This window comes from Anolis carolinensis, chromosome 2 (genome assembly GCF_035594765.1).
Source record: "Anolis carolinensis isolate JA03-04 chromosome 2, rAnoCar3.1.pri, whole genome shotgun sequence".
Taxonomy (NCBI): Eukaryota; Metazoa; Chordata; class Lepidosauria; order Squamata; family Dactyloidae; genus Anolis; species Anolis carolinensis.
This window is the reverse complement of record NC_085842.1, coordinates 17,822,440-17,849,785: the sequence shown is the minus strand read 5'-3', so window position 1 is coordinate 17,849,785 and position 27,346 is coordinate 17,822,440. Positions and strand designations below refer to the sequence as shown.

Sequence of the window (27,346 nt, the reverse complement as noted above, 5' to 3'; positions counted from 1 at the left end):
GCATTTTTGTAGTCAATGTTTTCAATAAATCGTGATATTTTGGTGCTAAATTCTTAAATACAGTAATTACTACATAGCATTACTGCATATTGAACTACTTTTTCTGTCAAATTTGTTGTATAGCATGATGTTTTGGTGCTTAATTTGTAAAATCATAACCTAATTTGATGTTTAATAGGCTTTTCCTTAATCTCTCTTTGTTATCCAACATATTTGCTTATCCAAAGTTCTGCCAGCCCGTTTATGTTGGATAAGTGAGACTCTACTGTATTATTTTACTCTATTATTATTAAATGGATACATAAGCACATTTACATTGAAGAAGATGAGAATAATGATTTAATCAGAGTTGGACAATCTTATCTTAAATTTGAGCTTTATGTAAATATTCAAAAATATTTAACCTACTGATGCCTCAATTAATGTAATTTTATTGGTATCTATTTTTATTTCTGAAATTTACCACCTCTCGGCTTATACTTGAGTCAATGTTTTCCCAGGTTTGTTTTGTGGTAAAATTAGGTGCTGTGGCTTATATTCAGGTCGGCTTATACTCGAGTATATTTTATTTATTTATTTACAGCATTTATATTCCGCCCTTCTCACCCCGAATATACAGTAAATAAGTTTGTCTGTAGAATAAAAACAACAACAGCCTTTGTACAATTAATACAAGCTTCCCAACTAGTCACTTCCAATTGTTTGAGAAAATTTAATAACCACTAAAGAGATTACTGTATTTATGCGATTTTAAGGTACACCTTTTTTGGCTAAATGACCATGCCAAAATTGGGGTGTGCAATATATTCGTGCAGTGTGCAGGAACCAGTAATACAATTTACCATCATCTACCAAGGAAATGGATTGAGGAGCAAAGGCATAAGTTGGATATCAAGTACGCCATCAAAATTTCAAGCATACCAAATGTATTTTGGGCTCTTTTTTTTTGGTTCTACTTATTCTAACAAGGTGGATGAAAATCTGCACCACAGAGTTAAGTCAGTTGTACTGGAGAAAGGCTGGGTGGGTATATCTCCTTATTATTCCATTATATTTGCCCTGTTGGAGACTAGCCCAGAGGGGAAGTAAAGGAGAGAATTCCAGGAGAGCAACAAAACAAGCCTTTTATTATTATCACAAAGGCAAAACAGCCGTAGGTACCCATTTTGTGGGTCCGTACCATGCAAATGGCCGTCGCAACATATGTGTAGCAAACAAAGAATTTTATATCTCGGCTTATCTAAAATTAACCAATGGCTGAGGGTCTTCCTCACCTTCCACACCTACTTGGCACAAGTGATACCAATGACCTAACTTGTTGATTTCAAGCTAATTTTGGGTCTTGGAACATTCTGGAGAAAGGCGCCAGCTCACAAGAAGGGAGGGGCATATGCACAGGCAAAGCTACATAGGCAATAGTTTACTATTTTTCTGGCTTATGGTACCTACAGCCCCTCCTTTGTAGCAGTCATGTGCAAGACTGAAATGTGAAAATCAGTGACACCCTTCTAACAAAACTCTGAATTCAGATTCCCCTTCCTTAGCTGAATGGTGCTTTGGAGAGAAGCTATGGCAGCAGGGGATTTCTCAATGAAGAGCCTGCTTGTGTTGGGTGCTTTTGTTGTATCTCCCTCCGAAGTCTGTGTTCCTCCTTCTCGGAAAAGGGAGCCATGGGACTTCACCCGATGTTGATACATTCTCTTTCTGTTGGGGATGAATGCCCTGCTCCGATCTGCTCTGCTCTGTTGCCTGGACTGACAGGTTACCTTTAATGTTCTGTGAGGTTGGGGAGCAATGGTTGTCAGAAATATTAAATATTAACTGGGTATTTTGGATTACAGAAGTGTAGGCCGAAGCCTGTCAGAGTGAGTGGGCCAAAGCTAGCGTCGCCTTGAGGAGAGTGACTAGGCCGAAGCCTGTTGGTAGTAGTTTTTGCCTCAGTGAGGGAACTCCTCAGTCAGTCTGAGGTAAACCTGTTTGAGAGAAGCCTCGTGTTTTAAAGCTCCTGTGTGTGAAAGTTCTTCATGTTAAAGCTAAGTAAAGGTAAAAGTTTCCCCTGACGTTAAGTCCAGTCATGACTGACTCTGGGGGTTGGTGCTCATCTCCATTTCTAAGCCGAAGAGCCAGCGTTGTCCATAGACACCTCCAAGGTCATGTGGCCGGCATGGAGAGCCATTACCTTTGCGCCGGAGCAGTATCTATTGGTCTATTCACATTGGCATGTTTTTGAACTGCTGGGTTGGCAGATGCTGGGACTAACAGTGGGAGCTCATTCTGCTCCCCAGATTTGAGCTGCAGCTCAACGGTTAAACCAACTGCACCACCGGGGGCTTTGTGCTAAAGCTAAAAAGTATCATAGGTAAAGGTAAAGGTTTTCCCCTGACGTTAAATCCAGTCGTGACCGACTCTGGGGGTTGGTGCTCATCTCCATTTCTATGCCGAAGAGCCGGCGTTGTCTGTAGACACCTCCAAGGTCATGTGGCCGGCATGACTGCATGGAGAGCCATTACCTTTGCACCGTAGCAGTACCTATTGGTCTATTCACATTTGCATGTTTTCGAACTGCTGGGTTGGCAGATGCTGGGGTTAACAGTTGGAGCTCACTCTGCTCCCCAGATTCGAGCTTCAGCTCAACGGTTTAACCCACCACGCCATCGGGGGCTCCGTGTTAAAGATGCAGTGTTCCCTCACTACTTTGCGGTTCACTTTTCGCGGATTCGCTGTTTCACGGTTTTTGAATAAACTCTAAAAGACTATTATAAATCATAAAAAATTACAATTTACAGCCTAAAGAAAGGGAGGACGGAGAAGCCAAAGGGAGAGAAAAGGAGTCCAAGCGGTAACGGGAGGAGAAGGAGGCGATTTATCAACAGACGATTGGCCGATAAAGACTTAAAATAGTACAACTACAAAATAATGTATAAATATTAAATAAATATAGTGTCCCTACTTAGTGGATTTTCAAATATCGCGGGTGGTCCTGGAGCCTAACCCCAGCAATAAGTGAGGGAACACTGTATTATGTATTTATTTGTATTATAGAAACCTTGCTATTGTACATAGTGCAATGATATTATTTTACGACAAAGAAAGGCCTCCTTTGGGAGATATAACATTGGTCTGCGTGTTTTTGTCCCTTTTCATCACTTTGGGCTCCTGGTGCTGGATCCTGCCGCTGCTGAAGAGTTGCTCTGTTATACATTTATGAGGAGGGTCTTTGTTATTAAGCCCACTTGCCCAACAATGGTTTGACAGGGAGAGGATATATCTAACTATTTTTCCTATGAATTTGAATGTTTCTTCCATGACTATATGTATGCCATCATCTTGAGTCCTTTGGTTCCAGGGCTTTTGGGAGATGCTCTTTCCCCCTCCTTTTAGTGTAACGCTGGGCAAGGAAGGGTTAAGGGGAGGGAGTTTGGTTCCCAGAGAGGCTGGAAGGAAGTGGGCTTCCTTAGACCAAGCTTTCCTTACTGTCTAGGAACCAAACTTACTCCCCTTAGTCCTTCCTTGCCTGGCTGAGAGAGGGGAGTTTGTCCATTTGGCCTCTCCCTCCTCCTCCTCCTCCTCCTTCCTCTCTTTCTGGCGAGTCTTACTTATTCCCAGACCTTCTCCAAAGGGCCAAAGAGGGGTTGAGGCCCACAACACCTGGAGGGAGGGACGAAGTTGGCCCAGGCCTGCACTCACATGGGATTGGGGGTCATCACAACAGACTGTGAAACTATCACTCCTCCATCAGATGTCTTTCAGAGGAGAGAGGCAGGCAGGCAGAGGGCCAATGGCTTTCCCCTTCCAACCCACTCACCTGTCTGCTGTGTCCTCTTTTCCCCCCATAAGTTTTTAAACAATTCAGTGTTTCTGTTTGTCATCTGTGTTTCCAAATATTTTACCTTAGTTGTTATGTTGATTTTTGGTTCTTGTTTCAAAGTCTCTTGGTTCTTCTTTACAAGAAAGGCTATGGATCATGTAGCATCAGCTGAAGGAATCATGGGGGGATTGTGTGGGTTGGGACTGAATGGGAGCTCAATGGGAGGCCAGGTGGGTCTGGAGGCTGGAGAAGCAGAGGCCCAAGAGGAAGGAATGTCCAGCATTACCTGAAATAAATAAAGGGGTTGTTTTTTAACACTCCCAAGAAAAAGCCTCCCGCACGTCTGTCTAATTCTGTCTTTCTTTCACAGATGAAATGTGATTATTGGCTGAGAATTTGGAGTAGAGCCTCTTGAGTGATTTCTTTCCCTTAAAAGAAGAGGGAGGGAAAGCATTTTGGATACGGTTTGGATCTTCGTGAGGGTGGTTCCAACATGGAGAGACCCAACTCACCTGGACCTGAAGCAGGCAGGGTCGCTGGGAGCAGTGGGGAATACTGGGAGAGAACTATGCAGACGTTTTTGAATGTGCACATACAGCACCAGCGCTTCAGGCAGTCCTCCTACCGAGAGGGCGAGGGGCCCAGAGAGGTTTGCAGCCGCCTCCACGATCTCTGCCGCCAGTGGCTGAAGCCAGAGCAACACACCAAGGCTGAGATGCTGGACCTGGTGATCCTGGAGCAGTTCCTGAGCCTCCTGCCCCCAGAGATGGGGAGCTGGGTCCGAGAGTGTGGGGCAGAGACCTGTTCCCAGGCGGTGGCCCTGGCGGAAGGCTTCCTCCTGAGTTGGGCAGAGGACAAGAGGCAGGAAGAACAGGTGAGAGCATTTCCTCTTGGTTCCACTAACCTTGGGACTGAGGGATAGATTAAACATATGCCCTGCCTTTCTTCCAAGATGGGACCGATGTGGGGGAGAAGCCGGACTCTGCTCGTTCTGCCTTTTTTCCCACCTGCTCTGCCCTTCCTCCTGTCACCTCCATATCCACTGTAAGCTCGGCTGCTGGTCTACTCAAATATATTGACCCCCAGATATTACAATGAAAATAATGGGGGGGGGGGGAGATACGGCCTTTGTTAAGTTGCCATCTCAGAATTATTCTTTTCAAAAAGCCCATGCAGTTTCTGCATATAGAGCTGTGATATTTTTGAAATTTCTCCATACTACTTTGGGAATACTCTGTGCTCTTCCAGACCCAAAATAACTGCTTCGAAGTCCAGTCTAATGTCCCTGCATCAGAGAAATCTCCATCAAACACCACCCAGAGTCTCAGGCAGAAGAAGATCAAGCAAGGAGTTGGAGCTGCAGCCTTGCAGGGTAAGAAGGATCTCTTCTGGGAGTTTTGGTGTTTTTTCCCCTTCAGGTTGAATGTAGAATATCTACAATCCGTTTGAGCTCAAGAAGGTGCATATGCATGATAATTTGGCATTGAGATGAGTATATAGGTATGGAATGGATAAAACATGGTTAGGCCAGTGTAAATATTGTACAGAGATGGGTAAAACAAAGCTCATGGATCAAGTTAAAGTTATAATGGAAATTATGGTATGGGTATTGGTTGGGGGAGAAAAGAAAAGAGTGAACAGAACTAAGATATATTAGATAAATGAGTGGATAATTTAGAAAGTAGGAAGAGTGAGAAATAGGAAGAGGGTGGGGAAATGTTGTCATAGATAACTGACGTGTATGGAAAAAAAAGTACAAAATCTACTCATATAACAAATAATAATGAGTATAACAATAAATGGCTTTTAAAAGATGAATCTGTAGGTATGCATTCAGTTGCACAAGGTGTAATTTCAGTGTGATTTGTAGTTTTCTTTCTGGCAATACTTCTATATTTGCATACTGTGGTTAGGACTGAAAAATCAGCCCTTCACTATCTTCCCAGGTGGGACCTGAAACTAAGATGAGCCCTGAAATGGAGCTGGAGGCCAAACGGACAACAAATAATAAGTATAGTCAATTGAAATACCAAGCCCAGTACCAGTTTCAATCCAACCTATTAACAGCCCTGGTTGAGATAAAAAGTCCTAAACTGAAAAATGTTACATATTCCTGAGCTGGAGAATGCTCCTGTGTTCATAGGGTCATTTCATAGAATCATAGAGTTGGAAGAGACCTCACAGGCCATCCAGTCCAACCCCGTGCAAGGAGCAGGAAAATCTCATTCAAAGCACCCCCAACAGATGGCCATCCAGCCTCTGCTTAAAAGCTTCCAAAGAAGGAGCCTGCACTGCACCCTGGGGCAGAGAGTTCCACAGCTGAAAGCTCTCACAGTGAGGAAGTTCTTCCTAATGTTCAGGTGGAATCTCCTTTCCTGAAGTTTGAAGCCATTGATCCATTGCGTCCCAGTCTGCAGGGCAGCAGAAAACAAGCTTGCTCCCTCCTCCCTATAACTTCCTCATAGCTTTCTTTATAGGGCTGCAATTGTCACCTCTGAGTTATGTTTATGTGATCAGCTTTCCACACCTTGCTCTCTCCCCCAGGAGCTGGAATGATGTTGCCGAATCCTCAGTTGTTTCTTCCCCTTTGTGATGGAGTGAAACTGAATCAGGTAAGCAGAAGGATTCCTGGGAGAGAAGGACTGGAGCTGCCTGGGTGTCATATATTACAGGCTTAACCATCAAACATCTCTTGAAACAGACAAGATTGAATGGGAGTTTCTTAAAAGTGAAATACTGAAGGCACAAGGAGGAAAAAATAAGAGAAATCTAAAGAAACCAGAATAAATGTCCAAAGAACTTTCAACTAAGGTAAAATTTAAAAGGAACATGGACAAGAAATGGAAAAGGAGGAAAATCACCAAAGAATTCAAACAAATAACCAGCATTAGTAGGGAAAATGTTTGACAAGCTGAAGCAGAAAATGAGCTCAAGCTTGCCAGAGAGATTAAAAACAATTAAAGCGGTTCTTTGGTTATGTCAGTAGAAGAAGGAAAAACGAGGAAGTGATAGGGTCTCTACCTGGAGTAGGTGGTGAAATGCTAACAGGGGAGAGGGAAAAGGTAGAACGTTGCCTTAGTCTTTTCCCAAAAGATCTTGCTTGACCAAGATGGAGGAGATGAGGTAATAGGGGAAATTCAACCCAAAATAGGTAAAGAGGTAGTTCAGGAATACCTGACCACTCAAATAATAATAATAATAATAATAATAATGCAGAGGAGTCTCACTTATACAACATTCACTCATCCAAAGTTCTGGATTATCCAACGCATTTTTGTAGTCAATGTTTTCAATGTATTGTGATATTTTGGTGCTAAATTCGTAAATACAATAATTACAACATAACATTACTGCATATTGAACTACTTTTTCTGTAAAATTTGTTGTATAACATGATGTTTTGGTGCTTAATTTGTAAAATCATAACCTAATTTGATGTTTAATAGGCTTCTCCTTAATCTCTCCTTATTATCCAACATATTCGCTTATCCAACGTTCTGCTGGCCCGTTTATGTTGGATAAGTGAGACTCTACTGTAATAATAATAATAATAATATCAAAGAAGAAGAACATGCCCTGGCAGAATATGTAAAGCAAAGTGAAGAACCTGCTTTGATTGAAGTAAAAAATCAGAAACTCCTCAAAGCACAGCAGACAAAAACCAGTACAAGAAAACCGCACTACAAACTAGAGCTGACAGCTGGCACAACAAAACATTGCATGGAAAGTTCCTTGACAAAATTGAAGGAAAAGCTGATAAGGAGAAGACCTGGCTCTGGCTCACGAATGGGACCCTGAAGAAGGAGACAGAAGGCCTGATCCTTGCAGCCCAGGAGCAAGCCATCAGAACAAATGCAATGAAGGCCAAGATCGAAAAATCAGCTGATGACCCAAAATGCAGACTGTGCAAGGAAACCGACGAAACCATTGATCATATCCTCAGCTGCTGTAAGAAAATTGCACAGACAGACTACAAACAGAGGCACAACTACGTGGCCCAAATGATTCATTGGAACTTATGCCTCAAGTACCACCTTCCAGCAGCAAAGAACAGGTGGGATCACAAACCTGCAAAAGTATTGGAAAATGAACATGCAAAGATACTGTAGGACTTCCGAATCTAGACTGACAAAGTTCTGGAACACAACACACCAGACATCACAGTTGTGGAAAAGAAAAAGGTTTGGATCATTAATGTTGCCATCCCAGGTGACAGTCGCATTGACGAAAAACAACAGGAAAAACTCAGCCGCTATCAGGACCTCAAGACTGAACTTCAAAGACTCTGGCAGAAACCAGTGCAGGTGGTCCCGGTGGTGATGGGCACACTGGGTGCTGTGCCAAAAGATCTCAGCCGCCATTTGGAAACAATAGACATTGACAAAATTACAATCTGCCAACTGCAAAAGGCCACCCTGCTGGGATCTGCGCACATCATCCAAAAATACATCACACAGTCCTAGACACTTGGGAAGTGTTCGACTTGTGATTTTGTGATATGAAGTCCAGCATGTCTATCTTGTTTGCTGTGTCATAATAATAATAACAACAACAAGGACAACAACAAGAACAACACTTTATTTATATTCCGCCCTATCTCCCCAAAGGACTCAGGACAGCTCACACTAGACATACATGGCAAACACTGAATGCCATTTGGAGACAGGACAGGATAGAACAAGACAGACTGAAGGAGATATGTAGTCTTGAAGTCCAGTTTTTTGTTATTTATTTATTTATTTATTTCCATTATTTCTATCCCAGTGAGCTGGGCTTGACGGTTGACTGCTCACCCCGACCAGGCTTTGAACTGGACGCCTTTCGGTTGGGAGATCTTATTACAGCTGGTGATTTCCCAGCTGTGCTACAGTCCAGCCCTAAATGAATTCAAGTCTCCAGGGCTACATGAACTACAACCAAGAGTACTGAAAACTAACAGAAAAATTTTCAGAACCACTGGCAATAATCTTTGAGAATTCTTGGAGAAAGGGAGAAATCCCGGCAGACTGGTTGTCTCTATCTTTAGGAATGGGCTGAGGGTACCCACCAGTGGTTCCTCTTCATCCTGGAAAGAAGTGACTAGTGGGGTGCCGCAGGGTCCTATCCCAGGCCAAGGGCTGTTCCACTCCTTCCTTACTGACTTGCTTAAAGGTTTAGAGGGCATGCTTATCAAGTTTGCATATGACACCAAATTAGGATGGAAAGCTAATACTCCAGAAGACAGGATCAGAATTCAAAGTGGTCTTAACATGCTAGAGGGCTGGATGAAAACTAATTAATTAATTTCAAGAAGAAGAAATGTAGGATGGTACATGAAGACAGGAAATACACAACGCACAGATACAGGATGGGTAACACCTGGCTTGACAACAGTTCATGTAAAAGGGATCTTGGAGTCTTAGTAGACCACAAGCTGAACATGAGCCAACAGTGTGATGCACCAGCTTAAAAGCCTATGGAATCTTGGCTGCATCGAAAGGAATAGAGTGTCTACATTAAGGGAGGTCATGGAGACCTTCTTTCTGCTTTGGTGAGGCCTCACCTGGAATAACATTGTGTCCAGTTTAGGGCAGCACAATGAAAGCTGTAACATGTCCAGATTCCATTTCTGACTCTACTTATCAATTAAGAAATGGTGGTGACTGTCAAACATTTCTACAAAGCTTAAACTATGGCATGGAGGTCACAGCCCTTTCCCTTTCAAACAGCCAACAGGAATGTAAATAAAGATGTTCTTGTAATTATTTTTCTTTATAGCCTTTATGTGAGAAGGATTTTTTTTCTTTTTCCACCAGGGCCCAATCGCTTATGAGGATGTGACTGTCCATTTCTCCCCGGAGGAGTGGGTGACTCTGAATCCTGATCAGAAAGTCTTACACTTGCAGATCATGGAGGAAATTCATAGGATTGTGGAGTCTCTTGGTAAGGCTCCCTCATTAATGCGGATTTCCATTTCAAAATGCAGTATCCCAATCAGCAGCTCTCTGGTGGGAGCAATATCCTAAATTATCACAACCTCTGAGAGTTCTCAAGGCAGGGCTTATGTTAGAAATAAATGACATAAGAGTAATATTGACTTGGTGTCTGAGCAACAGCAATCTTAGCACCAATTCGGACTCCAGTGTTTGGACTTCCATAACTGGAGTCAAGTCCAAGCGTACCACATTCTCTCGCAACAACTAGGCTCCCTGGAAAACCTAGCAAGAGTAATAATTATCCCACTACTCCTTCTCTCTGGTTGTGTGTCTGGCAGAGAGAGGATGCAGATTGCCATGAGAGTGGGGCTGGAGAATGAGTAATCAAAAACAACAGACTTCCCCTGGCTTCAGATACAGAGACACGGCTATTGATCTTTTTATCGGTGTGGTATTCGACTTAGTTTTTCCTCCCAACCAGGCCGCACAACCAAGTCTCTCCCAGCACACAAACAGCCCCTAGCCTCAGTCATTCGCAACATAGTGACTTGTAATGTAATGCGGTCTATGTTCTGTGCCTGTGAATGATTGGGTCTTGGGGGTTTTGTGCACTGGGAGAGGCATATGGCATTAATCAAACTCTATGCCCCTATCTTTCTAATGGTACGTTTACTACTATATCTGGCTGAATCCCGCAGACCTTCCTTTTTTCTCTCTTCTCTGCCTTCATCATTGTTCTCTTTTTCTTTACAGTCACTATCTTGTATCTTCCCTGCTTTGTCATGCAAATCAATCCCTTTGGAACTCACGTTTACAGCAAACCTCTAAAAACTATAAGTGTCCCATTTATTAGTTGATGTTAAAGTGTCTCTGCAGCACTACGAAATTAGGTATAGGATCTTCTGCATTGGAGCTGAAAAGCCCAACTTTAACTGAAAATGGGAAGAGCGAAATGGGAGTTGGAGAGAAATAAAAAGGCGGGACTGATTGTGAAATGGGTGGTAGCAGTGCAACGTTTTATCTAGAGAAAAAGGTAAGCATTTGAATGTGAAGGGAAAAGGCATCCATTCCCTCATAGAGAAGAGACAGAACAAAAAAACTGGTTGGGCTGAGCAACAGGTAACATCTGCATCATGTGTTACTCATCTCTCCCTTAGAGGGTTTAGGAGTCAAACAATGTCAATCATTAGTGCACAAAGGGTGAAGAAATGACTGCATTTATATCTTCTTTTCCTCCATGTCTATGTTTTTTTAAGAATCGTTTCAATCCACTTCCTTAAAGTCCTTATCACTCATGCTTAGGAATAATTGTTTCCATCCTTCTTCTTCACAGCAGATAACTCGAAGAAGGTCAACGTATGCACCAAACGCAAGAAGCAATTTGGACACAGTGGGGGCTTTCCGAAACACCAACAAACCCATAGAGAAGATGGAGGTTCTATCAGAGAAAGGACCTACAAATGCAATGTATGTGGGCAGTGTTTTACTCAAAATATGGCACTTGTTGTTCATAAGACACTCCATGCTGGGAAAAGCCAACTTAAATGGAAAGTATCACAATTGATGAGGCACAAAAAACTTCACACAAGAAATAAAGGGTACAAGTGCCAGAAGTGTGGGAAATGTTTTACTCAGAATACACACCTTATAGACCACTGGAGATCCCACACAGGAGGGAAGCCATACCAATGCCAGGAGTGTGGGAAATGTTTTGTTCGCAATTCACACTTGGTGAGGCACAAAATACTCCACACAGGAGAGAAGCCATACCAATGCCAGGAGTGTGGAAAATGTTTTGCTCGCAGTTCAGACTTGGTGAGGCACAAAAATCTCCACACAGGAGAGAAGCCATATCAATGCCAGAAGTGTGGAAAATGTTTTGCTCGCAGTTCTCACTTGGTGCAGCACAAACGATTCCACACAGGAGAGAAGCCATACCAGTGCCAGGAGTGTGGGAAATGTTTTGCTGACAATTCAAACTTGGTGAGCCACAAAAGACTCCACACAGGAGAGAAGCCATACCAATGCCAGGAGTGTGGGAAATGTTTTCTGGATAGTTCAAACTTGATAAGCCACAAAAGGCTCCACACAGGAGAGAAGCCTTACTCATGCCAGGAGTGTGGGAAATGTTTTGCTCACAGTTCATCCTTGGTGAAGCACAAAAGACTCCACACAGGAGAGAAGCCTTACCAATGCCAGGAGTGTGGGAAATATTTTGCTGACAGTTCATCCTTGGTGAAGCACAAAAGACTCCACACAGGAGAGAAGCCATACCAATGCCAGGAGTGTGGGAAATGTTTTCTGGATAGTTCAAACTTGATAAGCCACAAAAGGCTCCACACAGGAGAGAAGCCTTACTCATGCCAGGAGTGTGGGAAATGTTTTGCTCACAGTTCATCCTTGGTGAAGCACAAAAGACTCCACACAGGAGAGAAGCCTTACCAATGCCAGGAGTGTGGGAAATGTTTTGCTCACAGTTCATCCTTGGTGAAGCACAAAAGACTCCACACAGGAGAGAAGCCATACCATTGCCAGGAGTGTGGGAAATATTTTGCTCGCAGTTCATACTTGGTGAAACACAAATGTCTTCACAAAGGACAGAAGCCATAGAAATGCCAGGGGTGTGGAAAATGTTTTGCTTTTCCCACATCTTTCGAGAACCACAAAAACTACACATAGGAAAGAAAACGTAAAAGTGCCAGAAGTATGGGAAGTGTTTTACTCAGACTTCATCCCTTAACAAGTACCATAGAATTTCCACAAACTAATAACATGCAAATGCCAGACTTTTGGGACATTTTTGTTTGGGGTTCATATCTTTTGAACTATCATAAACTACATACAGGAGAGACATTATCTGGCACAAAATTAATAAAATGTGTTGCAACAGGGAAATGGCAGATGAACACGTGTTATTTCCTTGGCTTCCAGTAACATTTGGCTTGACTTTGGACTCATTTCTAAGACAATTCTCTTATTACTTTCAAACTCTGTTCAGGTTTTGAAGAAGTCTTTTGCTTCTTTGAACACCCATATTGTCTGATTTCAAACAGGACCGTTTAAGAAGTTCTGCCTAAGATTTGGCAGAATCCCATTTCTTGTTAATTGAATCTCTAACTGAAATCCTGTTTTCTGGAGTAGCAGAAAACAAGCTTCCTGTGACAATCCTTCAGAGGGTTACATACGATTGTCATGCTGGCCATCGAGCCATTAGCAAATGTCATTAGTGAGGAGATAACCATCAAAGGATATAAGGCGGGTAAAGAGGAAATCAAAATCAATCTTTATGTGAATGACGCCATGTTAATTTTAAGTGAGGTGAAGGACTTGCTAAGGTCAATAGTCAAAACAATTAAGGATTTCGGGGAAATTTTGGGGCTTACACTTAACTTTGGGAAATCAGAAATTCTCCGTAAGAATCTAACATGGAAAGAACGAGAAACCACCCAAAACCGTATAGGTGTGAAATTGGAGAAAAAGAACCTAAAATATCTAAGAGTAGAAATTCCAAAATATTAAACCACACTATTCAAATGAATTTTAATCAATTATGGAAAAACACAAGCAAATCACAACACCTGGGAGAAGAAATTTCAGGATATCACTGCAAGACAAAAATTTATAAGATGAAGATTATACTCAAATTTATATACTTATCTCAAACTCTGCCGGTAATATCCCCACCAAACTATTCCGGAAGTGGGACAGCTCCATCAAGAAATGGGTAACGGGAGGAAATAAAAACAGAATCTCTAACTTTATATTTTATGGAACCCAAGAGATGGGTGGGTGAGAGAAGGGAATTATTGGGAAAATATAAGAGGAACTCACAGCCTTATCCTACAATAAAAAAGATACCTTAGTAGAGGCTTGGAAACAAGATACAAACATTAACGCGAATTTAGTCAGGTCCTGGATTGACAATTGACAAAATCCAAAAAATTAACATCTAAGGATAAAAGAAACACAACAAAAATAATCTCAAAATGGTATAGAACCCCCTTACAACTGGCACACATTGTGGAAAAGATTTCTAATAAATGCTGGCATAGGTGTGGGAAGATTGGTACATGTTCTCATATGTGGTGGGATTGCATTGAAATCCAGAAATATTACAACACAGGGAAGTAATAGAAGAAATAATCTAAAATTATATTGGAATAAAGCCCGATTTCTGTCCCTCACTATAGAGGTAAAGGAAGGGAAGAATGAATGGACAGAAAAACTAAAATGTATACCTGCCATACACACCACAATTGCTCGAGGTTGGAAAGACAAACCAAGGTGGGATCTGGAAACCTGGTGGTCTTACCTCTCTGAATTTTTAATTTGAGTAGTTATTCCAAAAAAGACTGAAATAGGAAATGGTAATGTTTAATCGACAAAACGGAAGTGAATGATAGGTTGAGACTTTTGAACCAGGCCATCCTAATAATCAATGTATTGAGATAAACTGACCCAGATGTGGGGTGGGAAGAGGGGAGGGGAGATGGGGGGATTTAAGGGGAAACTAACTGATCTATATTGAAGTACAAGCCGGTAAAGGTAAAGTTTCCCCTGATGTTAAGTCCACTTGTCACCCACTCTGGGGGTTGGTGCTCATCTCCATTTCTAAGGCGAAGAGCCGGCGTTGTCCGTAGACACCTCCAAGGTCATGTGGCCGGCATGACTGCATGGAGCGTCGTTGCCTTCCTGCTGGGGCGGTACCTATTGATCTACTCACATTTGCATGTTTTCAAACTGCTAGGTTGGCAGGAGCTGGGGCTAACAGTGGGTGCTCATTCCAAAAATGTGTTGGATAATCCAGAATGTTGTATAAGTGAGACTCTACTGTAATGGAATTACAGTACATATGGTTTCTTTTTAAAATAAGTGGCATGACAATCGTATTTTTAATTGTTTTATTTCTGAAAATCATACAGTAGGATCTCACTTATCCAACATTCGCTTATCCAACATTCAGGATTATCCAACGCATTTTTGTAGTCAATGTTTTCAATACATCATGATATTTTGGTGCTAGATTAATAAATTCAGTAATTACTACATAGCATTACTGCGTACTGAACTACTTTTTCTGTCAAATTTGTTGTCTAACATGATGTTTTGGTGCTTAATTTGTAAAATCATAACCTAATTTGATGTTTAATAGGCTTTTCCTTAATCCCTCCTTATTATCCAACAGATTCGCTTATCCAACGTTCTGCTGGCCCGTTTATGTTGGATAAGTGAGACTCTACTGTATATTACAGGACAAACCTTGGCATTCTATGAATCCATGTAGGTGACTATTTCCAGTTTTTGTGATTAAGTTACAGGCTTGTGGGGGCCTCCGGTGGCGAAGTGTGTTAAGGCGCTGAGCTGCTGAACTTGGAGATGAGCACCAACCCCCAGAGTGGGTCACGACTGGACTTGACGTCAGGGGAAACCTTTACCTTTAGTCCATTGGTTCCAGGGCTTTTGAGAGATGCTCTTTCCCCTTATAGAGTAATGCTGGGCAAGGACGGGTTAAGGGGAGGGAGTTTGGTTCCCAGAGAGGCAGGAAGGAAGTGGGCCTCCTTAGACCAAGCTATCCTGACTGTCTAGGAACCAACCTCCCTCCCCTTAACCCTTCCTTGCCCGGCTGGGATTGAGAGTTTTCCCCTTTGGCCTCTCCTCCTTCTTCTGGTGAGTCTTATTCCCAGACCTTCTCCAAAGGGCCGAAGAGGGGCTGAGGCCCACAACACCTGGAGGGAGGGACGAAGTTGGCCCAGGCCTGCACTCACCTGGGATTGGGGGTCATCACAACAGTCAGCCAGGCTGCCACTCCTCCATCAGGTGAGTCTTTCAGAGGAGAGAGGCAGGCAGGCAGAGGGCCAATGGCTTTCCCCTCCCAACCCACTCACCTGTCTGTTGTGTCCTCTTTTCCCGCCATAAGTTTTTAAACAATTCAGTGTTTCTGTTTGTCACCTGTGTTTCCAAATATTTTACCTTAGTTGTTATGTTGATTTTTGTCTCTTGGTTCTTATTTACAAAAAAGGCTATGGCTCATATAGCATCAGCTGAAGGAATCATGGGAGGATAATGTGGGTTGGGACTGGATGGGAGCTCAATGGGAGCTCAATGGGAGGCCAGGTGGGTCTGGAGGCTGGAGAAGCAGAGGCCCAAGAGGAAGGAGGGCCCAGCATTACCTGGCTCTGAAATAAATAAAGGACTTGTTTTTTAACTCTCCAAGAAAAAGCCTCCCGAACATCTGTCTAATTTTGCCTTTCTTTCACAGAGGAAATGTGATTATTGGCTGAGAATTTCAGAGTAGAGCCTGTTCAGGGATTTCTTTCCTTTGAAAGAAGAGGGAGGAAAAGCATCTTGGATACGGTTTGGTTCTTCATCAGAGTGGTTCCAACATGGAGAGACCCAACTCACCTGGACCTGAAGCAGGCAGGGTCACTGGGAGCAGTGGGGAATACTGGGAGACAACTACACAGACATTCCTGAATGCCCACATGCAGTGCCAGCGCTTCAGGCAGTCCTCCTACCGAGAGGGCGAGGGACCCAGAGAGGTTTGCAGCCGCCTCCACGATCTCTGCCGCCAGTGGCTGAAGCCAGAGCAACACACCAAGGCAGAGATGCTGGACCTGGTGATCCTGGAGCAGTTCCTGAGCCTCCTGCCCCCAGAGATGGGGAGCTGGGTCCGAGAGTGTGGGGCAGAGACCTCTTCCCAGGCGGTGGCCCTGGCGGAAGGCTTCCTCCTGAGTCGGGCAGAGGACAAGAGGCGGGAAGAACAGGTGAGAGCATTTCCTCTTGGTTTCACTAATCTTGGGACTGATGGATAGATTAAAGGTACATCGTGCCATTCTTTCACTGATGTCGGGGAGGAGACAAATCCAGCCCCCTCTGCCTCTTTTCCCAACTGCTCTGCCCCTTATGCTGTCTTCTTCATATTCACTGTAAGCTCAGTTGCTGGTCTACTCAAATTTGTTGACACCAGATATTACAATGAAAATGATGGGAGAGTTGATATGGCCTTTGTTAGGTTGCCATCTCAGAGTTATTCTTTTTAAAAAGCCCATACAGTTACTGCACATAGATCTGTGATATTTTTGAACTTTTCCATACTACTTCTGGAATACTCTGTTCTCTTCCAGGTCCAAAATAACTGCACAGAAGTCCAGTCTAATGTCCCTTCATCAGAGGAATCTCCATCAAATGCCACCCAGAGTCTCAGGCAGAAGAAGACCAAGCAAGAAGGAGATGGGGCTACAGCCTTGCAGGGTAAGAAGGAACTCTTCTGGGAGTTTTGGTGTTCTCCTAAACTGAAAAATGTTACATATTCCTTGGCTGGAGAATGTTCCTGTGTTCATAGGGTCATTTCATAGAATCATAGAATCTTAGAGTTGGAAGAGACCTCATGGGTCATCCAGTCCAACCCCCTGCAAGAAGCAGGATAATCTCATTCAAAGCACCCCCAACAGATGGCCATCCAGCCTCTGCTTAAAAGCCTCCAAAGAAGGAGCCTCCACTGCACTCCGGGGCAGAGAGTTCCACAGCCGAACAGCTCTCACAGTGAGGTTCTTCCTAATGTTCAGGTGGAATCTCGTTTCCTGTAGTTTGAAACCATTGTTCTGCGTCCTAGTCCCCAGGGCAGCACAGAACAAGCTTTCTTCCTCCTCCCTATGACTTCCTCATAGCTTTCTTTATAGGACTGCAATTATCACCTCTGAGTCATGTTTATGTGATCAGCTTTCCACACCTTGCTCTCTTCCAGGGGCTGGAATGATGTTGTTGCTGAATCCACAGTCGTTTCTTCCCCTTTGTGACGGACTGAAACTTAATCAGGTAAGCAGAAGGATTCCTGGGAGAGAAGGACTGGAGCTGCTTGGGTGTCATATATTACAATAATAACTAAACACAGCTGTCTATTCTAAACAATATCTGAAAAATGTACACCACGATAAAGGTTCAAACCATAGAACACAATATGTATATTAGAGCATCATATACATAATAATGTTAACAATAATACAACCAATAATACAAATGATAATAAGATTGATAGACTGCAATCATCCAGATTTAAATGCTACACAGAGCAGTTTTCAATATAAAAAATATATCAGACATATATCAACAATATCAATAAGACTCCAACTAAAGTTTGTTAATGACACAGTATGTGTACATCCAGTCTCCAAATGCATGTAATATGCTGTAAAACTCAATATATCAGTGTGCAAATCACTTGGCTCAAACTTGGCTTGGAGTCAAAACAAATCAAAGTCTCTGTGGTCTTGGAGCAGTTCTGTAGGACTACTCTAGATGTAAATGCAGTCAGTAGGCTGTAGCTTCAGTTTGTTGACAATAATGGTCAAATAGATGTTATTTTAGAGTAGCTGGCTGTGAGCTGAAGTAAGCTGTTTACAGGCTGTTTACATAAGCCATTTACTACTGGTTCCCAGGTTTACTCCAGTTTCAGTTAACCCTTCATCTGGTAAGCGGCAATGTTTTGAATATCTGTATTGTTGGCTCAGCTTCAAGTTTTATGTTCGCAGTGTCTACGTGCTGATTGTGGATTCTATAGTGCGAGTAATTTCCCAGCTGTGCTACAGCCCAGCCCTAAATGAATTCAAATCTCCAGGGCTGTATGAACTACAACCAAGTGTACTGAAGGAACTAACAGAAGAAATTTCAGAACCACTGGTAGTAATCTTTGAGAATTATTAGAGAAGAGGAGAAATCCCGGCAGACTGGAGGAGGCAAAGGTTGTCTCTATCTTTAAGAATGGGCTAAGGGTACCCACCAGTGGTTCCTCTTCATCCTGGAAAGAAGTGACTAGTGGGGTGCCAAGTGCTGTTCCACACCTTCCTTACTGACTTGCTTAAAGGTTTAGAGCGCATGCTTATCAAGTGTGCATATGACACCAAATTAGGATGGAAAGCTAATAATCCAGAAGACAGGATCAGAATTAAAGTGGCCTTAACATGTTAGAGAGCTGGGTGAAAACTAAAAATTAATTTCAGCAATGAGAAACAATGGTACACAAAGGCAGGAAATAGGCAATGCACAGATACAGAATGGGTGACACCTGGCTCAACAACAGTTCATGTGAAAGGAATTTTGGAGTCTTAGTAGACCACAAGTTCAACATGAGCCAAGAGTGTGATGCACCAGCTTAAAAGTCTATGGAATCTTGTGCTGCATCGAAAGGAATAGAGTGTCTACATTAAGGGGAGTCATGGTGATCGTCTTCCTGTTTGGTGAGGCCTCACCTGGAATAACATTGTGTCCAGTTTGGGCAGCACAATGAAAGCTGTAACAGTCCAGATTCTATTTCTGATTCTACTTATCAATTAAGAAATGGTTGTGACTGTCGAACATCTTTACAAAGTTTAAACTATGGCACGGAGGCCACGGCCCTTTCCATTTCAAACAGTGAGAAGGACTTTTTTTCTTTTTCCATCAGGGTCCAATTACCTTTGAGGACGTGGCTGTCCATTTCTCCCCGGAGGAGTGGGTGACTCTGAATCCTGATCAGAGAGTGTTACACTTGCAGATCATGGAGGAAATTCATGGGATTCTGGAGTCTCTTGGTAAGGCTCCCTCATTAATGGGGATTTCCGTTTCAAATGCAGTATCCCAATCAGCAACTCTCTGGTGAGAGCAATATCCTAAATCAGGGGTCCTCAAACTTTTTAAGTGGAGGGCCGATTCATGGTCTCTCAGATTGTTGAGGGGCCGAATTATCATTTGAAAAAAAAACCCCGAACAAATTCCTATGCTCACTGCACATGTCTTATTTGTAGTGCCAAAAAAAAACAAAAAAACAAAAAATCCCCCAGCAACAATTATTTATTTATTTGCTACATTTATACCCCACCATCTCTCACCCTGAAGGGGACTCAGAGCAGCTTACAAGTTGTATGTACATACAATATATTATATTATTAGCATAGCACAATATTAGCATTATATATTACTATACTGTACTATACCATTATACCGTAATATTATTAGTAATATTACATTTAATATATAATATATACATAATATTACTATATTATACAATATTATTATATTATATTATTATTATTAGCCACCCTGAGTCCCCTATTGGGTGAGAAGGGCAGGGTAGAAATACTGTTATAAATAAATAAATATTATATTGTATTACATTATAATATTATTATCAATATTATATGTATATACAATATATTATATTATTACCATATCATTCATTTACAATATTTCATTTACAATATTGGTAAATGAAAGAACAATACAATATTTAAAAATAAAAATAATTTTAACCAACATACTGTAAACTTATCAGGATTTCAGTGGGAAGTGTCGGCCTGCTTTTGGCCATTGAGATAATCAAGTAGGATTGTTGTTATTGTGTGACTTCAAGTCATTTCAGGCTTTGGGCAAGCCTAAGTCTAAAACTGAGGGTGGGGGCCAGGTAAATGGCCTTGGAGGGCCGCATCCGGCCCCCGGGCCTTAGTTTGGGGACCCCTGTCCTAAATCATCACAATCTCAGAGAGTTCTCAAGGCAGGGCTTATGTTAGAAATATATGACATAAGAGTAATATTGACTTGGTGTCTGAGCAACAGCAATCTTAGCACCAGTTTGCACTCCAGTGGGAAGACTTCCATAACAGGAGTCTAGTCCAAGTGTAACACATTATCTCGCAACAACTGGACTCCCTGGAAAACCTAGCGTAATAATTACCCCACTACACTCTCTCTCTATGGGTGGGTGTCTGTGAGAGAGGCAGGCAGAGAGAGGAAGCAGATTGGCTGGTGAGAGGAGCTTGAGAATGGATCATCAAAAAGAACAGACTTCCCCTGGCTTCAGATACAGAGACACGGCTATTGATCTTTTTATCGGTGTGGTATTCAACTTAGTTTTTCCTCCCAACCAGGCCTCCCAACCAAGTCTGAATGCTAAACTATCTTTCTACGCTCTCTCCCAGCACACAAACAGGCCCTAGCCTCAGTCATTCGCAACATGGTGACTTGTAATGTAATGTGGTCTATGTTCTGTGCCTGTGAATGATTGGGTCTTGGGAGTTTTGTGCACTGGGAAAGGTATATGCCAGTAATCAAACTCTATGCCCCTATTTTTCTAATGGTATGTTTACTACTATATCTGGCTGAATCCCGCAGACCTTCCTTTTTTCTCTCTTCTCTGCCTTCATAATTGTTCTCTTTTTCTTTTTCTTTTTTTTTATAAAATTTTATTAATTTTCTTGAAATACATCACTACCTCAGTATATTACATATTCTTCTATTCCATACATAATTCATTGCATCAACAATATATGTACATGTATCTTGTATGTTGTTTTATTCACCTCTGTGCCCACCCCCCCTCCGAGCCATTTCAATTTGCATTCTCTTTCCAAAATACCATTTCTTCTTGTGGAGGTAATTTCCCGTCTACTTCTTTTAAACCATTCTCAATAAATTTTCCCCAAATCTCATCAAAGTCATTTTTCTTCCATACCCCTTTCTTAACTCTTAACCTACAAGTCAACTTATCGTTTATTGCTAATTTCCATAGTTCTTTGTACCATTCTTCTATTTGTATATTTATTTTACTTTTCCAGTTCCTTGCTATCAACAACCTTGCTGCAGTTAGCATGTTATTCATTGCATCCTTCTCTGTTTTTTTCAATTTCTTAACATTATATAATGACAACAATGCAATACTTGCACTTTTTCCTATCTTCATATCCATTATAGTTTCTATTTCTCTGAATACTTTCCCCCAAAATACGTTTACATATTTACATTGCCACCACATATGTATATATCTGCCCACCTCCTGGCAACCTCTCCAACAATTTTTTTTGTGGCGTTCTTATTGATGTTTGCTATCTTTACTGGTGTTAAATACCATTTCCAAACCAATTTATAATAATTTTCTTTAACGCGTATCGATAAGTTCTTTAAATGTCTTTTTTTCTTTTTCTTTACAGTCACTATCTTGTATCTTCCTAGCTTTGTCATGCAAATCAATCCCTTTGGAACTCACATTTACAGCAAACCTCCAAAAACTATAAGAGTCCCATTTAGTAGTAGATGTTAAAGTGTAACAATCTCTGCAGCACTATGAAATTAGGTATAGGATCTTCTGCGTTGGAGCCGAAAAACCCAACCTTAACTGAAAAAGGGATGAGAGAAATGAGGCTTCGGGGAGAGAAATAAAAAGGAGGGACTGATTGTGAAATGGGTGGTCGCAATGTAACGTTTTATCTAGAGAAAAAGGCAAGCATTTGAATCTGAAGGGAAAAGGTCTCAATTCCCTCAGAGAGAAGGAAACAGAATAAAAAACTGGTTGGGCTGAGCAACAGGTAGCATCTGCATCATATGTTACACATCTATCTCTGTCAAGGACAGAACGCCACAAGATAAGATATAACAAAGTTTATTGGAGTAACAGAACCAAAAATGCCCGAAAAGACAAGGGCTAGGCAAACATTGGCCTTAAAAGTAAAAAGACACAAGGAAAACGTTCAAAAGATAAACCGGATTAAACCGGAGTTTAATCCGGGTTAAACCAAAAAAGCTTACTTCAGCCTGGGACTTAAACAAACAAAGCTGGTGAACAAAAGGTTCAAAGAAATGCAAATAATTGGCAGCAGATACTTCTCTGCTGCCAAAAGCTATGTTTGAGTAACTAAGAGGTTACTCCTCCACGCAGCAAGCAATTTCCAGATAAAAACGCAGCAGACAAGGGCAGAGGCGGTCAGCGAAGTTCCAATCCGGTCCGAAGGTCGTAAGGCAGGTATAGACGTTTGTAGTTCACCAGTTCCAACGATAATCACAGGAAGGAGAGTCCGAGGCCATAGTCAGTCAGTCAGTCAGTCAGTCAGTCCAGAGTAAACAGATGGCGTTCGTCAAGAAGACGACGGAGGTCCAAGCTATTAAGATTAAGCACAGGTTGCACAACAAAAGCCCACACAATTCCTCCCGCCGTCTATGCCCAGTGTCCTTGGTAACTTACGTAGTCAGCAAACGAATCACACCCGTCTTCAGGAACTTCCCACACAGAGCCCAAGCGTTCGTCCAGATTACCTTGCCCAACGCAATTAGCCATTGCCTCGTAACCCCATTTTATGCCAGTTTACAGCTCCTCATCGCTATCAGCTGTTCCCCTAATTCCGGGCGTCTCCTCATCACTTTCCTCATCAGAACTGAAACACCTTTGACTACGCCCCACAGCATCCCCAGCTGTGGATCCCGTTCCATCCCTCCAGCTTGTCCACGGGTCTAATCCTGAAGGTCCCCAATCGCCTTCCATACTATCATTGCCAGTGGCACCCAAATCCTCCCTCACACGAGTCCATTCCATGTCATCCTCCTCTGAGCTAACCATCTCTTCCTCCATTCTCTCAGTAAAACCCTCAAAGGAGTCCTCGTCAGATGGTTCTGCAAATAAGTCCCGCAGCCGCTTCCTTTCTCGCTCCTCGAGAGTATCTGACTCCCGAGGAGTCTTACGACCACGTCTCCCAGTATCGGAGCCATAAGGCTCAACCATAACAATCTCTTAGAGGGTTTAGGCAGTCAAACAGTGTCAATCATTAGTGAACAAAGGGTGAAGAAAGGACAGCATTTATAGCTTCTTTTCCTCCATGTGCTTGTTTTTTTTAAGAATCATTTCAAACCACTTGTTATCCCACTTCCTTAAAGTCTTTATCACTCATGCTTAGGAATAATTGTTTCCATCCTTCTTCTTCACAGCAGATAACTCGAAGAAGGTCAATGTATGCACCAAACACAAGAAGCAATTTGAACACAGTGGAGGCCTTCCTAAACACCAACAAACCCATAGAGAAGATGGAGGTTCTATCAGAGAAGGGCCCTATAAATGCAACGTATGTGGGCAGTGTTTTACTCAAAGTATGGCAGTTGTACTTCATAAGACACTCCATGCTGGGAAAGGCCAAATTATATGGAAAGTATCACAACTGATGAGGCACAATAAACTTCACATAAGAAATAAAGGGTACAAGTGTCAGAAGTGTGGGAAATGTTTTACTCAGAATACACACCTTATAGACCACTGGAGATCCCACACAGCAGGGCAGCCATACCAATGCCAGGAGTGTGGGAAATACTTTCCTTACCATTCAAACTTAGTGAGGCACAAAATAATCCACACAGGAGAGAAGCCATACCAATGCCAGGAGTGTGGGAAATGTTTTGCTCGCAATTCACACTTGGTGAGGCACAAAATACTCCACACAGGAGAGAAGCCATACCAATGCCAGGAGTGTGGGAAATGTTTTTCTCGTAGTTCAGACTTGGTGAGGCACAAAAGACTCCACACAGGAGAGAAGCCATACCAATGTCAGGAGTGTGGAAGATGTTTTGCTCGCAGTTCACACTTGGTGAAGCACAAACGATTCCACACAGGAGAGAAGCCATACCAGTGCCAGGATTGTGGGAAATGTTTTGCTGACAGATCAGACTTGGTGAGGCACAAAAGACTCCACACAGGAGAGAAGCCATACCAATGCCAGGAGTGTGGGAAACATTTTGCTGAAAGTTCAGCCTTGGTGAGCCACAAAAAACTCCACACAGGAGAGAAGCCATACCAGTGCCAAGATTGTGGGAAATGTTTTGCTCGCAGTTCAAACTTGGGGAGCCACAAAAGACTCCACACAGGAGAGAAGCCATACCAATGCCAGGAGTGTGGGAAATGTTTTCTTGATAGTTCAAACTTTATGAGCCACAAAAGACGCCACACAGGAGAGAAGCCATACCAATGCCAGGAATGTGGGAAATGTTTTGCTCACAGTTCATCCTTGGTGAAGCACAAAAGACTTCACACAGAAGAGAAGCCTTACCAATGCCAGGAATGTGGGAAATGTTTTGCTAACAGTTCAGCCTTGGTGAGCCACAAAAGACTCCACACAGGAGAGAAGCCATACCAATGCCATGAGTGTGGAAAATGTTTTACTTGCAGTTCACACTTGTTGAAGCACAAAAGACTTCACACAGGAGAGAAACCATACCAATGCCAGGAGTGTGCGAAATGCTTTGCTGACAGTTCAAAATTGGTGAGCCACAAAAAACTCCACACAGGAGAGAAGCCATACCAATGCCAGGAGTGTGGAAAATGCTTTGCTTGCAGTTCAAACTTAGTGAGTCACAAAAGACTCCACACAGGAGAGAAGGCATACCAATGCCCGGAGTGTGGGAAATGTTTTCGGGATAGTTCAAACTTGATCAGCCACAAAAGACTCCACACAGGAGAGAAGCCTTACCCATGCCAGGAGTGTGGGAAATGTTTTGCTCACAGTTCAACCTTGGTGAAGCACAAAAGACTCCACACAGGAGAGAAGCCATACCAATGCCAGGAGTGTGGGAAATGTTTTGCTTGCAGTTCAAACTTGGCGAGCCACAAAAAACTTCACACGGGAGAGAAGCCATACCAATGCCAGGAATGTGGGAAGTGTTTGGCAGACAGTTCAGGCTTGGTGAAACACAAAAGACTCCACACAGGAGAGAAACCATACCAATGCCAGGAGTGTGGGAAATATTTTGCTCACAGTTCATCCTTGGTGAAGCATAAAAGACTCCACACAGGAGAGAAGCCTTACCAATGCCAGGAGTGTGGGAAATATTTTGCTGACAGTTCATCCTTGGTGAGGCACAAAAGACTCCACACAGGAGAGAAGCCATACCATTGCCAGGAGTGTGGGAAATATTTTGCTCGCCATTCAAATTTGGTGAAGCACAAAAGTCTTCACAAAGGACAGAAGCCATAAAAATGCCAGAGTGTGGAAAATGTTTTGCTTTTCCCACATGTTTGGAGAACCACAAAAAGTACACACAGGAAAGAAAGTATAAATGTGCCAGAAGTATGGGAAATGTTTTACTCAGACTTCATCCCTTAACAAGTACCAGAGAATTTACACAAACTAATAACATGCAAATGTCAAGCATTTGGGACATTTTTGTTTGGGTTTCATATCTTTTGAATTATCACAAACTACATACAGGAGAGTCATTATCCAGAGAGCTGGCTCAAAATTAATAAAATATGTTGCAACAGGGAAATGGCAGATGAACACGTGTTATTCCCTTGGCTTCCAGTAACACTTGGCTTGACTTTGGCTCATTTCTAAGACCATTCTTTTATTAGTTTCAAACTCTGTTTAGGTTTTGAAGAAGTCTTTTGCTTCTTTGGACACCCATATTGTCTGATTTCATACAGGACCATTTGAGAAGTTCTGCCTAAGATTTGGTAGAATCTCATTTCTTGTTAATTGAATCCCTAACTGAGGTCCTGTTTTCTGGAGTAGCAGAAAACAAGCTTCCTGTGACATTCTTCAGAGGGTTACATACTATCGTCATGCTGGCCATTGAGCCATTAGCAAATGTCATTAGTGAGGAGATAACCATCAAAGGATAGAAGTTGGGTAAAGAGGAAATCAAAATCAATCTTTATATGGATGATGCCATGTTTATTTTAAGTGAGGTGAAGGACTCGCTAAGGTCAATAGTCAGAACAATTAAGGATTTTAGGGAAATTTTGGGGCTCACACTTAACTTTGGGAAATCAGAAATTCTCCATAAGAATCTAACATGGAAAGAACGAAAAACCATCCAAAACCATATAGGTATGAAATTGGAGAAAAAGAAGCTAAAATATCTAAGAGTAGAAATTCCAAAAACTTTAAACAACATTATTCAAATGAACGTTAATCAATTATGGAAAAATACAAGCAAATCGCAACACCTGGGAGAAGAAATTTCAGGATATCACTGCAAGACAAAAAATTATATGATGAAGATTCTACTCAAATTTATATACAGTAGAGTCTCACTTATCCAAGCTAAACGGGCCGGCAGAAGCTTGGATAAGCGAATATCTTGGATAATAAGGAGGGATTAAGGAAAAACCTATTAAACATCAAATTAGGTTATGATTTTACAAATTAAGCACCAAAACTTCATGTTATACAACAAATTTGTCCGAAAAAGTAGTCCAATATGCAGTAATGTTATGTAGTAGTTACTGTATTTACGAATTTAGCACCAAAATATCATGATATATTGAAACCATTGACTACAAAAATGGCTTGGATTAACCAGAAGCTTGGATAAGCGAGGCTTGGATAAGTGAGACTCTACTGTACTTATCTCAAACTCTGCCGGTAAATAAGGGGAAACTAATTGATCTATATTGACTAAACCTGTAACTTAATCACAAAAACGAAATAGTCGTCTACACTGATTCATAGAATGCCAAGGTTTGTAATGTAATATATTATTATCTGTATATTTTCAGAAATAAAACAATTAAAAATACAATTGTCATGTCACTTGTTTTTTAAAAAGCCATATGTAATTCCATTAATTGGGCTGCTGTGAGGTTTTCAGGCTGTATGGCCATGTTCCATGCTCCTGATGTTTCGCCCACATCTGTGGCAGGCATCCTCAGAGGTACATTAGAAATTAGGCTAGTGAGGTTTATCTATTTTTGGAAGGTCCAGGATGGGAGAAAGAACACTAGTCTGCTGGAGGAAGTGTGAATGTTGCAATTAATCACCTGCTTTAATGGCCTTGCAGCTTCAAGGCTTATTCCTGCCTGGGGGAATTCTTGGCCCCGATTGCTTTATGTCTGGAATTT

General features: G+C 42.1%; 1 protein-coding gene across 1 annotated transcript; it reads left to right on the top strand.

The window, feature by feature from the left end:
- The first annotated feature begins 3,456 nt into the window (after window positions 1-3,456).
- Window positions 3,457-27,027, top strand: LOC100558903 (zinc finger protein 91). Its single transcript, XM_062969281.1, is given in 12 exon segments — window positions 3,457-4,682; window positions 5,057-5,180; window positions 6,353-6,420; window positions 9,604-9,730; window positions 11,057-12,355; window positions 12,899-13,041; window positions 16,050-16,487; window positions 16,848-16,974; window positions 17,468-17,538; window positions 19,163-19,289; window positions 23,446-25,482; window positions 25,485-27,027. Coding segments are annotated over 12 exon segments (5,205 nt in total). The 5' UTR covers window positions 3,457-4,301; the 3' UTR covers window positions 25,748-27,027.
- The last annotated feature ends 319 nt before the right edge of the window (window positions 27,028-27,346 follow it).